Genomic DNA, 14,609 nt, shown 5'->3' with positions numbered 1-14,609 from the left:
ATTGAGGATTGGAGATGATTGTGAGATTTTTATGACTTGGTCTGTTGCTGTTGTTGGTGGGCAAGTTAACAATAAGTCCCCCCCCCCCCCCCCAAGNAAAAAAAACCCCCCCCCCCCCCCCTAAGGAGCCAGAACTCTGCATGATAGCATTCATAATGAGCATCGCTAAATAAAAAGTCATGTTTGCATACAACTCAAATTTCATCTCCTTAAGCTATCAGTCATCCACCAGCCGACACTCGCCTTGAGTCCATGGACTATATCTCATGATATCAGCCGTTGTGAAGTAGAGTTTGGTGGCTTCTTGACTCCTTGAAAGATCACTGACCAGGCATGGTTGATAATACTGTCAGTACATCAGCGAGCACCGTTTCTGAAAAGAAAAAACACTGTGCTGTGCTCTGTCACTCACTTAGCAACTGCTGGAAAATTTGACGTGATGACATGAGAAAACTCTCTTCTTTTATTGCTCGATTGGTTGATGTTTGAGCGAGCGACTCCGAGACTTCCAAGTAAAATTGCACTCCAACATGTCCGCTACACAACTTATTGCAGATTTTTTAAAAGACGAAAGGTGACCATTAATGAACACTTGGACATAATCTCTTACTTCGAATCCTACTAAAGTTTCTCATCTTCCCATTGTACTTTGGACCAAGTAGAAGACACACAGAGTTTTGTTCAACCGCGCGCCATTGTTCTGTTGTCATATTGTCACGCGGTCTTTGCCACGCGAAGCTACCATTGGATCTTAATCGGTTTTCTTCCCCCGACCCTCCACGGTATCTGGCTCATGCCCAATCATGCATATCAGTCTGATCAGCAAGAGAGAAAATAAATAGAAACATTCTCCCACTTTAATAGATTGAAGACGAGAAAACGGAGGTTGATAGGTTGAAAGTGGCCCTACATATGCAGATATCTGTGGAGAAAGTCTTCACGCAGGCGGGGTTGGGTCGAAGTGCCCGCATCTGCTATCTGACGCGGGGTTGTTATCGAAACGCGTTGTTTCCCCCCAACATGCTCGAGTGATCACACTCGTACTTGTCTGACATTGAGACTTTTCCAAACAAATGTTGCACCGATGGGAAGTGAGACCTGCTCTCGGGGCTTTGCCTCTTTTCTTTTGTGTTTCTACAACATGCCCTCATACGACAGCGGCGCAAAGGCGATGCGATTTGTTGCAGAACGGTACGACGACTTGTCATCGTTCTTGGCATGCAAACAGGTCCCGTCCCCTTGTTGTCGTTGGAATATGAGAGGGTCAACAAGCGGTGTGTCAGCCAGCTGAAACTACCACAATCTACGTGGTAGGGGCTAAGTGGCCACCTGCGGGCCGCAGTTAACCGAAACTGGTCAAAACTGGTGCTGCAATTTAGGCTACGTAGGTTCGTGTATCACCGCCCAAAAAACTTGTTTAGCAGCGAATCCGCACCGCGTCGCGCCCCTGCTTGGCGTACACACGCCTATTGGAAGTTTGAACTCCAAATGTTTATACCGCCTCCCAAACACTCAGGGCCCCAATGGGAGAGGGGTTTCGCCGCGCAGAAGAGGCAAAAGGGGGGTCATGTTTTGCCAAGTGACGTCAATTCGCTCCCTCTGCCAAGGAATGACGACCGCCCCGCGGGCTACTTGGCATCAAAAACATGCTGATGTCTTCATGCTTTCGATGTTGGGCTCGACGATCGGTCTTTCCTGCCTCTTCTTCAAAAGTCGGGGTGCCCCACATTCTTATTTACAACGTCGTATTTCACTCTTCTTCATTGAGACCCGGGTGCTACACTCTCGACCTCATCTTTCAGTAGACACATTTTCAAACATTTCTCCAGCATGGCGGCACTAGCAACACCACTTGTCGAGAGACTGAAGGCGTCGGGGGGAACCGAATCGGCCGGTAAGATGCTCAATATCTCGAACTGTTCGTGTCTGGACGAGGAACACCGTCTGATCTTAATCAGGATTCCTCAATGACATTGTGGATCAATTGTGGCCACACATCAACATCGCCGCCGGCCGAATGACCAAGGAAATTGTTGAGCCAATGCTCGCCTCCATGTTGCCAGGTCCTCTGTCCACCCTGCGTTTCTCCAAGATTGATTTGGGAAATGTGCCGATGAGATTTTCTCAAGTGGATGTGCACAAGACCGACAATGAGGGCATTAAGCTTGATATGGACCTGGACTGGGACGGGCAGTGCGACATTGATTTGGAGGGTAAGATGGTGCCCAAGTTGGTAAGGTGCTCGACGAGTCTACGATGACGGTACTTGTGGCTAAATTTCGACAGGGCATTGAGAAGGTTCACATCCACGGCAGACTTTCCGTACTACTCTCGCCGTTGACCGATATTATTCCTCTGGTAATGCAGTCTCGCCCATCTGTTGTGAAAGGCACGCACTAATACACTTGAACCTCAGATTGGAGCGGCCCAAGTCGCTTTTATCAACCCGCCGACCCTGAAGCTCGACTTTGCTCACGCCGCCAACATCGCCGACTGCTTCCTCATCGAGAAGGCTGTCCGCAAGGTCATTCTCAACATCATCGGCTCCATGGCTGTTCTCCCTAACCGCTACCTGGTGAAGCTCGACGGCAACCTGGACTGGTTCAAGGCGTACCAGCACCATCTTGGCGTCCTCCGCCTGACTGTCGAGAAGGCGACCGACATCAACGGACCCAAGAAGAGCGGCGCCAAGAGGCTGCTGGACAAGATCATCAAGGACGTTCCCGACTGTTTCTGCCAGGTCAGTGTCGGCGCCGAGGAGATGTGGCGCACCAAGACTGTGAAGAACGACCACAACCCAACCTGGAACGAGACACATGACTTCCTCATTACGGATTTCGACCAGGTCATCGCCGTCGATGTGGATGACGACGACCTCGTGGGCGACGATGATATCGGCCTTGCGTCTACTACCGTCAAGGACATCCTGCTGGAAGGCGGTACGCACGAGCTGGAGCTGATCCACAACGGTGAACCGACCGGCTCGAAGATCGTCCTCCACGCCCAATTCTTCAACTTCGTACCTGAGGTTGATGCACTCAAGGCCGCCGAGAGCCAGGGCGAGGGCCAGATCTGCGGACTCGCGACGGTGCTTATCGCCAGCGCTCTCGGGCTCGAGGGCAACCGCAGCGACTTGAACCCCAGCGTGAAGGTGACGTGGGGCGCGAGCGAGTTCCAGACGCCGATCAAGTCGTACAGCCCCGGCATGGACATCTTCAACCCCAACTTCGACACGGCCTTTAGGATCCCGGTGACGCTGGACATGGTCAACAACGCGTCGAGCTTCAAGCTCGCACTGATGAACAAGACCGACGAGACGGGAGCCATCGAAATTCCCTTCTCCGACATTCTTGAGGCCCCTGGCATGATCAAGGCGGATGCCTTTGACGTTGGATCGGGTGCGACAGTGAGGGCTAGCATCTCTCTGCACGGGTTGCAGCACGCCCCGTTGCACTGAGCGGGTGAAGCCAGTGGTTTCAGTCATTCATGTGTATGAATTTACGGAGTACATACGATACAGAGCGTGTAGGACATAAAATACAGCGGTGTTCAATTGTCTTTGAAAAAGATTGTTTTATTGACAACAATTGTTTCTGTTTTGTTGACTGTATCGTGACCTGCTTCATTCATGCCATCATGACTCTTGACCGGCCTGTAATTCTTAATTTCAATTTCGGAAATCTTCATTCGACGTTACCGGCCTATTTTGGTCTCATAATTGGTTGAAGTGGACGAGTAATATCGATCAGGCTACTTCTTGCATTTGTTAAGTTGCACCTTGCAGAAAACAGAGTCTAATTCGGCTTCCGGTATTCATAAAGAACGACAAGAACGACACGTAGGTAGTTAGAGAAAGCAGTATTCCTAAAGCATTATTCACATATTGGTAGTAAATTGACTACATCAACCTCTTTGAACGTCTGGTCTACAGTGTGTTGGACACTGTAGAAACTGAAGTGGCAAAATCGGCTGATCAACAAAGCCTCTTGCCTCATGAGCACTCATATCTTACCTCAGCCAGCTTAGACGACCAGAATCACTCGAACGCGGTAGGGTCGCGTGTGTTTCAGCAACGGACCGACCTCCACCGAATGTTCATGACGTAGCAATGATGAGGCTTCCACCAAAGGGCACATAAGGGAGGCTGGGAGAAGCTTTTCACTTTACTATTGGATTTTTATCCTTAATTGCATTCAATTATAACACTTCTCCATAATCACAAAAGTATCTCACTTAAATATCATCCAGAATCACTTCACCGGCGTTAAAAATGTCTGGCACAACACCGAATAACCCTGCACCTGGTGGCCACGCCAGCGACCGCGGAGTTGAGCAGACGCCTCTGGACGCAAACCAGCACGGCCAAGCGCAGTAAGCGATATTATAACCAGCCCCGATATTTTCTTTGCAGAACAGACGTGGAATTTTGTGTGAAAGTTTCGGCCGTTATCGCATCGAGGGTTGACACGTCACAGAAACATCATCGACGAGACCAAGGATACCCATGGTTCGGCGGTTGACCGCAACATCGGCGAGAGCATCGACGCCGCAAACGCAAAATCTGGGTTGTCGTCGCGGGTGGATGAGATTCTGAACAAATCTTCGTCGTCGTCGTCGTCCTCCGCTGCGGGCAGCGGGATAGCTGGCGCGGAGCGCAAAGCCACGTCGGCGACCGAGCAGGGATTCCGGGTTGGCGAGGAGGCGGATCTGCATCACCTGGCTAGCAGCAAGCAGCCGTGAGGCATAAGGCTCTGGGGGTGATTGGCATCGGAAGAGATCATGTGGCGAGATGGTTTAATGCAGTGATCGACGAAGAAGTAGGGTTGTGCTCGGAAACCGAACTCATACCTCGGGATGAATTATTTTGATGAAGTACACTGGGAACAGAGGCCTGCCTGTGGTCTCATCGAACGATAGAATGGAAAAAAGGTGTAAAGTTAAAGTCAGCCTGCGGGAAATTGAGGCCTGACGCTGGACTTGAACAAATATGTGGCTGAGATCATGCCATTTTCTGCCTTTTGGACGATGAACCGGAGGGAGCATCACCAAACCCAAATGACAACATTCTATAAAGCAGGTCAGGTATATGCAGTCAAATTGAGTATGCTGATGTACATGAGTCGTATGTACAAGATATGTTATTTTCATTCTTTCTTCATTAAGGCGTCTTTGGTCTTCACCCCGCGACATGATCCAAAAAATTGTTCGCCTCTGGGAGAGTGTACTCCTCTTCCAATGAAGATCACAAGGCGCACCGATCCAGGTTGTTTCCAGGTAGGCGCCTTTCTCGGGGAATTCGGGAGGACGGCACTGTTTGGTCTTACCTTGCGGGCCTGCTGAGGAGAGGCTCTTGGTCGTCGCCCTCGTGCTCCACGTGCTTGTCCTTCTTCGCAAAGGGCCAGTACCCCTTCTCGTTGCAGATCATGGCAAAGAAGCCAGTGGCGACAGCGACCCAGTACAGGTTGTAGGAGACGACGGAGCCGACCGTGGCGGAGTTTTGCCAGCCGAGGACGGCGTTGAAGATTCCCCAGAAGCCGCCACCGTTGAGGTCGGGGTTGCAGCACTGTCATGCGTTAGAATAACGATTGGGGGAGGCTGGAGGGACCATCTCACGTTTACGTGCCAAACACTCCTGCGAATGTCGTAGGAGCCAGGACCGGAGCCTAGCTCTGCGGCGTCACCGCCAACAATCTTGTTCCACTCGTTCTGCTCAAAGTGCCAGACACCCTTGGAGAAGAGGCCAGCAGCGATGAGGTACAGGAAGCAGGTAGAGACGATGAGGAAGAGCTGGATGGGTGCCGTTTTGGAGCCCCTGAATGGGGAGTCAGCACGGACATCAAGATGGCTAGACGTGTGATGATTGAAACTCACTTGTAGATGAAGTAACCAACAAAGGCACCGAGAGCAAGTCCGAGGACCGCGGAGAGAGCAATGGCGCCGGCAGGAATGCTCACACCAACACCGACGATGAACAAGACACCCTCAAAGCCCTCTCGCAGGACCGTGATGAAAGGCAGCAGGAAGAGGGCGTACTTCTCACCGAGGTACTTGAGGCGCTCACCCCAGGGGCCTGAGTGGCTCTCGGTAGCATTGAGAGCCTTGGACAGCTTCGCACGCCACTTGTCCTGGAGCTTCGTCACACGGAGAAGCACGGCACCCATGGCGGTGATGATGAGGGAGGCACCGAGGGAGAAGACGCCCTCCCAGATGCTCTCGGCGGCGGCGAACTGCTCAGCGCCGAGGCTGTGGATTCCGCTGATGATGGCAACGGCGATGAGGACGCACGTCAGCAGGCCGGCGACGGTGCCGAACCAGACCTGTGCTTGTCAGATTTGGAGGTTGTGGTGAACAAGATGGAACGATCTCACCTGCTGCACCATCTTTTGATAGAGCACGGGGTCATCTTGAGTTGCCAAAGTGCGCTTGATGAAGGCGAGCAGAACCGAGACGATGATGGCGGTCTCAAGGGACTCGCGGAAGGTGATGAAGAAGACTGAGGGGATCAGCGACTATGTCTAAATGAGAGTCGTCTCATGAAGCTTACTGGGGAGTGAAAATAGGTCCTCCATGTTGTGTTGTTTTGAGATGCTCTATGGGTAAGGCTGAAGATTGCAGATGGTGGGTGAGTGGTGGCGACTGGGGGCGACTGGTGGTGGTGCTAGGCGCGCGGCGGCTGAGCGTCGGCTGAGAGAGTTCGGGCGGCTGGAACTTAAGGGGCTCTAGCTTCGCTGTTGGTTCTGAGCAGGCTTGACTCGACGAGGGAGGGGAATGTCTACGGCGCAAGAGAGTCTGGGAGCATCGCAGAGGACAGGCTTCTCGGCTGCGGTATATCGAAAGAAGGGATGATGGATGCGACAGTCACCGCAGCACAGCACAGGGCAGAGCGGAGATGCAGATGGATGAGATGCTGCGACAGCGGCCGGGGCGGCTCTTTTCGAAAAGGGTGTGTCTAGGGTGGAGGGATGGGATGGATGCCGATGGATACAGGGCTCTCACTGTGAAATTTCACGCTGGAACAATTGGAACAATCCCGTCCCAACCAGCGTGAAGGATTGTCTGTCGGTTCTGTCGCGTGACGGACGACGGGCGCGGAGACCGAAAGGTTTTTCCTCGCTTTTTCGGGACGAGGACCGGGGTGTCCAGCGATGTCGGCTAGCGCCAAAGACGGAGCGAATCGGCAGTCCACAGGTGAGAGACGTGTGCTGTGTCCACACTGGAGGACTGCTGCTGGCAGGTCGATGACAGGTTCGTCCCGGCGGAAGGGGTGGGCTGGCTGCTGCGTGTTTGATTTTCAGGCGGCGGCGGATCAGATAAACCCCACTGGGGTGGGCCTTTCTCGCTTTTCTTGAGGGGGGCTTTCCCTTATCAGATCCAGGCCGCCAAGACGCTTGCAATTTTCCATCAGGCGACCCTTTTTCACGTGTGTCTCGCTTCCGACTTCCCCCCCTTCCCTTCAGGTCCCTCTAAAGCAGCCACTCTCGAAGAAGGCCATGTTCTCCGTGCTCGGCCCGGTTCGATGAAGCCTTTGCGGAACGACGACGTTTTGAAATAGCGATACCAGCACTCTGGTCGACGGCAACGACGACGTCTGGCCCGGTGAGACAGCGACCGACACAAGGGAGACAGAGAAAGCTTGTGTTGAGTCTTGAGTCATAGACTTGGTAACTTCGCCCACCATAGAGCGAGCATAGCACAGCAGCAGCACATCGCATCCCAACCTCGACGCTCACGGCCGCCATGGCCTTTTCATCGCCAAGTTCGCCCCTCATGGCTCGTCTCACAGCCTTGATGCTATTCGCGACGCCAGCCCTGGCAAAGACCATCAACCTCGACTGGAACATCACATGGGTGACCTCCAACCCCGACGGCCAGTTCGACAAGCCCACCATCGGCGTTAACGGACAATGGCCGCTGCCACTCATCGAAGCCACAAAAGGCGACAGGCTCGTTCTCAACGTCAACAACCAGCTCGGCGTTGAGAGCACCAGCCTTCATTTCCACGGTCTGTTCCAAAATGGCACAAACTACATGGACGGCGCTGTCGGCGTGACTCAGTGCGCCATTCCTCCAGGAAAGTCTCTTACATATGATTTCAAGGTGAGAAACCCCAACTCATACACTCACACAGCCATTACATGAGGCTCATACATCTTCTCAGTTTGATCAATCAGGCACATACTGGTACCACGCCCACAACGATGGCCAGTACCCCGAGGGTCTGCGTGGCCCCGTTGTCATCCACGACCCCGAGGGCCCGTACGAGGGAAAGTATGACGAGGAACTCATCATCACCCTGTCAGATTGGTATCACCAGTCGACGAGATACCTCATCAAGGAGCTCATCAGCGTCGAGAACCCCACCGGCGCCGAGCCCGTCCCTAACTCGGCTCTCATGAACGACACCCAAAACCTGCAGGTCAAGGTCCAGCCCGGCAAGACCTACCTCATTCGCATAGTCAACGTCGGTGCCTTTGCATCTCAGTACATTTGGTTCGAGGGCCACCAGATGCGTGTTGTAGAGGTTGACGGTGTCTGGACCGAGGAGGCCGATGCCGATATGCTCTACATCACCCCGGCGCAGCGCTACAGCGTCCTTCTCACCACCAAGAAGGATGCATCGCAAAACTTTGCCATTGTCGGCTCAATGGACGAGGAGTTGTTCGATGTCATTCCCGACGACCAGAACTCCAACGTCACCGGCTGGCTCGTCTACGATGAGAAGAAGCCCCTGCCTGAGCCCGCGACCGTAGATGATTTTGAGGCCGCCTTTGATGATTTTGATCTGGTGCCTGTTGACCACCGAGAGCTCTACGACAAGGTCGATTACTCCTTCAGCTTCACCGTCAAGATGGACAATCTGGTTGATGGCGCAAACTAGTATGTCTCCCGTCGAATGCTGTGACTGGCCAATGACTAATATGCACAAGCGCCTTCTTCAACGACAAGACCTACGTCGCCCCCAAGGTCCCGTCCTTGTACACCGCCCTCACAGTCGGGGAGAAGAACGCCCTGGACCCCCGCGTCTACGGTACCTACACTAACACGCAGGTCCTCAAGCACAACGAGGTGATCGAGATCGTCCTCAACAACGAGGACGACGGCAAGCACCCCTTCCACCTCCACGGCCACCAGTTCCAAGTCGTCCACCGCTCCGACGAGGATGCCGGCGCGTACGCCAACGACAGCAGCATCAGCTTCCCAAAGTACCCGATGCGCCGAGACACCCTCGTCGTCGAGGGTAACGGCAACTTTGTGATCCGCTTCAAGGCTAACAACCCGGGCGTGTGGCTCTTTCACTGCCATATTGAGTGGCACATGGACCAGGGTCTTGTCGCCACCATCATCGAGGCGCCCGAGGCGCTCCAGGGGCAGAAGATCCCTGAGGGACACCTGGAGGCGTGTCGTGCGGGTGGAGTTCCCACCAAGGGCAACGCCGCAGGCAATACCAAGAACGTCTTCGACCTGAAGGGTGAGAACAAACCTGCCGGGCCCCTGCCTGAAGGATTCACGGCCAAGGGCTATGTTGCCATGTTTTTCAGCGTTATCGCTGCCTTCCTGGGCCTGGCAGTCATTTCATGGTGAGTTTTACAAGCCAACACCTTTTGCCATCATTGAAGCTTTTTGCTAACCCTTTCCAGGTACGGTTCCATGGAGTCCGACCAGAAGGAGAGCGCTGTCGAAGAAGATGAGACAACCCCCCTGGCCAGAGGCAGAGATGAGTGAGACGCATGCATATAGAGGATCTTTACAAACATCATACCCAAGCAATGTGATTTACGTTACCATGGCATCTATCAGCAATCGGTCAAATTTGAACAGAGATTCACCTGCCATTCGCTATCTGATGCTGCGACCAAGACTGTGGGCCAGGCGAGTCATCTCGGTCTCCGAGGCGTGGCCCTCGGTATCTCGGAGCACAGTGACAACCCCCTTCCGGGAGCACTTCCATCTGTCGACTGTCTGCCAACCACTGAGGAACAGCGCTTATGTATGGTGGCTTGATTGAGATGGCAGTCCAACATGGCACACTGATGTGTCGTCGGAGGTAACAAGCTAAACATTTGGACTCGGACAAGCGCAAATAAACATCAACCATAAACTCATTGCTAAACTAAGAACTGGATATCATCTCGTCGCACATAAACACATCGTCCAACCAGAAATCCATAAATCATGACATCGAACCCGACCATCCACCCCTTCCCTCCCCCATCAACAACAGTCCTATGTACCTGAAGCTATGCCACACCCCTTACCTCAGAGTCTTGCTCATCGGATATTGTTAAGCTGGACGCTGTTCTGCGAAGTCGAGTCCTTGGCCGCGTTCCAGTGCTCAGAGTTCCTCGCGTTGTCCTCCATGCGCGCAAGGCGGGAGTTGCGCTTCTTCTGCTGGCTGCGGCGGTAGAAGAACAACGCGGCGCCGAGGAGCAGGCCGACGCCCGCGACGGCACCGATGACGATACCGGCGATGGCGCCACCGGAAAGCTTCTTGCTACCGGAAGACGAAGAGCCGGAGCCGCTGTTGGAGGCGGAGTTGGTGGACGAGGCGGACGGGGAGGCGGTGGCCTTGAGGTCGTCCTCGCCGGGCTCGGTGGCGTTGAAGCAGGGGATGCGGGTGTTGAAGTTGGCGAGCTCGACGTAGGTGATGTCGGCGCAGGCGTAGAAGGTCTGGTTGTGCGGGGCGTCCCAGTCGGCCTTGTAGATGATCTGGAGGGTGGCGTTGCTGCCGGCGGTGACGGAGCTGGGCGGGTTGGCGATGTTGACGCAGGTGTGGCCGGGGTTCAGGTCGGCGACGCTCTGGTTTTCGATGAGAGTTTCAAAGTCGCTGTTGGAGGTAGGGTCTGGGGGAACGAGTAAGTGCATTGTTGCAGAATGCAGTTGCACAGGTTGATTGTGTAAGAAGTGTCAAAATCTGGGTTAGGGTTAACATACCGTTCTTGTAGGAAATGGAGATCTTGGTGTTGTAGTAATCATCCTGGGCAACAAGGGCAACCTGTCCGTTCACTGGCAGAGTTTATGTTAGACGCGATCAGTTGAGATTGAAGTCATCGCAACTCACCAAGAGGGAACTCGGTTCTGTTCGCAACGCCAGACTTGGAGCCGCAAGGGGCCTGGTTGTCCATATCGCCGCTCCATACTCTGTCGGCGGGCCACATGAACGCAGCAGGGCTACGAGACAAAGTCAGTCAACGTCACTAACACCGCTGTTCCTCGGCGTCCGACTCACCCCATGTCATCATCCATGACATTGTCCTGGGCGTAGGCGACAGACGCCAGCCCGAGGGCCAAGAAGGTCTTCAGCGAGGAGTGCATTTCGAAAAGTCGATGAAGACGATTGCAAGTCGGATACCCGGCAAAGCCCAAGAGATGCAAAGCCACAACTTCAGACCAAGGGACTGGACTGGGATCGGAGAGATGAGCGATGGAAATTAAGAATTAAGGGGTGTGCATCCTTGGGAACACGAACCGGATGGCGGCAATGCGTTCAAGTTATACTACTGCTGCAAGTGCCTACCCAGTTTACCCAGTTTACCTTTCTGATGTACGGAGACTGCCTCTTCAAGGGCTGCATATGTGCACATGTTCCGCCCCGCGCACGCCAGCCTCGATCCAACCACCTCCGCTTTGCACATGTACAGAATAGACAATGCTCAAAAAGCAATGAGGGGAAAACTCGAACCGTCCACGCACACAGAACTACCAGAAGTGCGGCCCAGAACGTGGGTTCCTCTGGCCAACAGCGCCGAGTCTCGTTGGGTGATGCATGGTCTGGGTGGTGGTGCAGGTGGCGACAGGTTCTTGGAAAGTCTTGGAAATGTACCGTTAGGTTCACAGAATGACAGGACCCAGCAAAATCCGAAGGAACCTTTGGAGGAGCGGTTCGGCAGCATTGCAGAGGAGAACTGGGGACAGGCATCGGCGGCAAATACGAAGTCCTCGGCCGCCGAAGGGGCCGGCTGGTTCAATCTAACGTCTGCCTCTCTGCTCTCTTCTCTGTTTATTTGTCCAGTCTTTTCTGCAATAGACTGGTGGGCGAAGAGCCAGCATCGGACAAGCGTCACTTGGCAAAAAGGCAACGGGTTGCAGAGTAGCGTGTCAGCCATGGAGAAGCGACAGGGTTCCGGGTTGTGAGTCTTGACTCTTGAGTGGTGAGATGCGCAACATTCGAAGAGGGGAACGAGGGATAAAAAATACAATTAAATAAAATCAATTTTCAGAGCGCAGTTTATCAGATCGCTTCGTCCAATCAAGTGCTGCCATGCGGCCCGCCGTGCCTCTTGGCAGCAGCGCCAATATCGCCCAAACAGGGAACGTCCGTCCTCTTCGCCGATGGCTTTCCCACTGATGTGATTGATAAGATTAGATGCATCACAAGGTCGAGATCCTGTGTGTCTCCAGTGGCCGGTGCTCCGCTCCGTTTAATCGTACCTTAAACCCTTTCTCCACCGACAAGGGTGGCTGGTGTATCCTCCTCCTCCTCCCAGCCAGCCATTCAGCCAGGACTCAGTCCGACCTCGCCCACAAAAGAACCAGGGGGGGAGGGTAGTTTAACCCATCCCGCCGAACGAAGCGAGAAAATGTGCCCCCCTCACGCCACGGACAGTCATCGTCCATCAGATAATCGCTGTGGCCATGGGCGACCCCTGGTTCTGGGCCGAGAGCTGGACCCGACGATATCGGTGAATCCAGACACACGCACCGGAAAGAAGAGCCCTTTTCGGGAAGGCGAGAAGCATCCTTACCGGCCAACCGAATGTTTTCAGCACTTGGCATCAGGTCACCGTTTCCCGACAGGTCGACAAGGAGGGCGGGGTGGAGGATGAGAGGGGCGGCGGCGGCACAGGAACATGATGTGAGTTTGTTGTTGCTACCTTGCCTACTGCAAGCTGCAACTGCGCGCGCGAGAGAGCGGAGCGGATCATGGATCATCAGTCTAGCAACAAACCACTGGCAGCCAGCCTTCTTCCTCCTCTTCGCTCGTCTGCTTCTGTTGCATAGCACACCAACCAAGACTTTAGTCATGTCCTCGGCATCGCCAGCTGGTTAAGGTAGCAGCCGTACCATGTAAGTACACTTAGAGTTGCGTTGGTTCGGCGGGTACCTGTGCCACGCCCCCTCCCCTCCTCCCCGACATGCATCTCGTTCTTGATTTTCCATCGTTGGTACGAGCTTTTCGGCATCCCGCACGAGATTGCACTCCAGGCGCGCCGGGCCCAGTCATGTCGGGTCGGCGATCCGGGGCAAATCCGAGCACGCCAGATCCCAACTTGCTCACCTTGCTCACGCCGGACTGCCTTCGTCTTTGGCAAATCCACATGCGCGCGAGTTTGCTCCCCTGTCTCCGCGAGCTGAGTGATGGAGCTGAGCCAAGACTGCGAAGCTGGGAGTTCCCTTACGGATACACACACACGAACCCGGCTCGCAGTCTAGACTGACGCGTGGTTCCTGGGAATACGAAAAGCCAAGGGCAGTATGCATATAATAGGCTCTTCCCAACCGTCTCTTGGTCTGGCCTGTCTCCTCTTCCTCCTCACGCTCGTTCTTAATTAGCTGATTGGCATTTCCAAGACAATTTCCCCTTCCAGTCCTCAAAGCATCTTCCTCGGCATCCTCAGCCTTTAGCCTTACAAGCTTCCTAATAGCCTTCAAGATGCGTTCATTCGTTACCTGCACCGTTCTGGCCTCCGTCGCCTCCCTGGCTTCCGCCTCCATCCAGGCCCGCTGGGAGTACCCTGAGGCTGTTCCCGCTATCATGCGTCGCCAGGACCCCGGCACTCCCGCCTACGCCTGCCACGAGAACTGCGGTAAGAACATGTCACCATTGGGGTCTCAATTGAGGCGCGATGGCAGCTGTATCACGAGATTTGGCGTCTAACACCACCTGACATAGGTCTTCTCATCACCCTCGGCCGTACCGACGGCTTCTGCGACAACGCTGAGTGGAACACCCGCTACGGTGCCTGCATGGCCTGCGCCAACAACTTCGGCATCTGGATCTACTACCGCAACGGCGTGACCACCGCCGCCGAGAAGTGCGGTCTGTCTCCCACTCCCAGCCCCTCCGGCGCCGCCGCCACCACTGCCGCTGCCACCAGCGCCGCTCCGGCTCCCTCTACTGCCGCCGAGCCCGCCCCTACCACCGCTGCTGCCTCTTCCTCCGCCGCCGCCCCTCCCGCTGAGGAGTCCTCTTCCGCCCCTGCTGCCACCTCTGCCGCCGTTCCCGCCACCACCCTGACCACCGCCGCCAGCTCTGCCGCCTCTTCCGGCGCCGCCACCCCCTCCGCCTCCGGCACCGGTGCCGCCGGTACCTCCACCGCCACCGCTACCCGCGTCACCTCCATCGGTACCTCCGTCGTCATTGTATGTGCCGCCTGGGCCTGGTCTCTGTTGTGATGGGAATCTGTGTTAACGTGGTCTCTCTCTGCCTTTTAGCCTTCCGGAACTGCCACCCCCAGCAGCCCCGTCTTCGCCGGCGCTTCCAAGAACACCGGCGTCCTCGGCGCCGTCGGTGTCGTCGGCCTGGTCCTTGCTGCTCTCTAAGCGAGAACGCCGTCATGACGATGATTTGTACATACGCGATGAATTTGGGAAACAACACCAAGAAGCAT

At 54.7% G+C, this 14,609-nt stretch overlaps 6 protein-coding genes across 6 annotated transcripts; 4 read left to right on the top strand and 2 right to left on the bottom strand.

The window, feature by feature from the left end:
- Positions 1-1,141: 1,141 nt before the first annotated feature.
- GCG54_00009385 (Extended synaptotagmin-3) lies at positions 1,142-3,457 on the top strand (the record flags this gene model as incomplete). The annotated part of the gene is made up of 5 exons (XM_045409331.1): positions 1,142-1,191; positions 1,830-1,894; positions 1,959-2,233; positions 2,287-2,358; positions 2,417-3,457. 5 exons carry the CDS (start codon positions 1,142-1,144, stop codon positions 3,455-3,457), a joined length of 1,503 nt encoding a protein of 500 aa, XP_045256576.1.
- Positions 3,458-4,270: 813 nt separating this feature from the next.
- GCG54_00009384 (uncharacterized protein) lies at positions 4,271-4,740 on the top strand (the record flags this gene model as incomplete). Its single annotated transcript, XM_045409330.1, has 2 exons — positions 4,271-4,371; positions 4,476-4,740. The coding sequence occupies 2 exons, from the start codon at positions 4,271-4,273 to the stop codon at positions 4,738-4,740; spliced, it is 366 nt and encodes a 121-aa protein (XP_045256575.1).
- A 404-nt stretch (positions 4,741-5,144) lies between these two features.
- Positions 5,145-6,569, bottom strand: GCG54_00009383 (Plasma membrane iron permease; the record flags this gene model as incomplete). The annotated part of the gene is given in 6 exon segments (XM_045409329.1): positions 5,145-5,310; positions 5,325-5,563; positions 5,614-5,812; positions 5,872-6,317; positions 6,369-6,493; positions 6,545-6,569. The coding sequence occupies 6 exon segments, from the start codon at positions 6,567-6,569 to the stop codon at positions 5,145-5,147; spliced, it is 1,200 nt and encodes a 399-aa protein (XP_045256574.1).
- A 1,168-nt stretch (positions 6,570-7,737) lies between these two features.
- GCG54_00009382 (Iron transport multicopper oxidase FET3) lies at positions 7,738-9,723 on the top strand (the record flags this gene model as incomplete). Its single annotated transcript, XM_045409328.1, has 4 exons — positions 7,738-8,097; positions 8,129-8,877; positions 8,928-9,578; positions 9,639-9,723. The coding sequence occupies 4 exons, from the start codon at positions 7,738-7,740 to the stop codon at positions 9,721-9,723; spliced, it is 1,845 nt and encodes a 614-aa protein (XP_045256573.1).
- Positions 9,724-10,269: 546 nt separating this feature from the next.
- On the bottom strand, positions 10,270-11,313 carry GCG54_00009381 (uncharacterized protein; the record flags this gene model as incomplete). The annotated part of the gene is made up of 4 exons (XM_045409327.1): positions 10,270-10,841; positions 10,933-11,004; positions 11,060-11,169; positions 11,228-11,313. The coding sequence occupies 4 exons, from the start codon at positions 11,311-11,313 to the stop codon at positions 10,270-10,272; spliced, it is 840 nt and encodes a 279-aa protein (XP_045256572.1).
- A 2,338-nt stretch (positions 11,314-13,651) lies between these two features.
- On the top strand, positions 13,652-14,541 carry GCG54_00009380 (uncharacterized protein; the record flags this gene model as incomplete). The annotated part of the gene is made up of 3 exons (XM_045409326.1): positions 13,652-13,805; positions 13,892-14,361; positions 14,434-14,541. The coding sequence occupies 3 exons, from the start codon at positions 13,652-13,654 to the stop codon at positions 14,539-14,541; spliced, it is 732 nt and encodes a 243-aa protein (XP_045256571.1).
- Between the last annotated feature and the right edge of the window lie 68 nt (positions 14,542-14,609).

Source organism: Colletotrichum gloeosporioides (genome assembly GCF_011800055.1).
Source record: "Colletotrichum gloeosporioides strain Lc1 chromosome Unknown consensus_117, whole genome shotgun sequence".
Classification (NCBI taxonomy): domain Eukaryota; kingdom Fungi; phylum Ascomycota; class Sordariomycetes; order Glomerellales; family Glomerellaceae; genus Colletotrichum; species Colletotrichum gloeosporioides.
The sequence above is the reverse complement of the archived record's forward strand: the minus strand, read 5'-3'. Positions and strand labels throughout refer to the sequence as shown.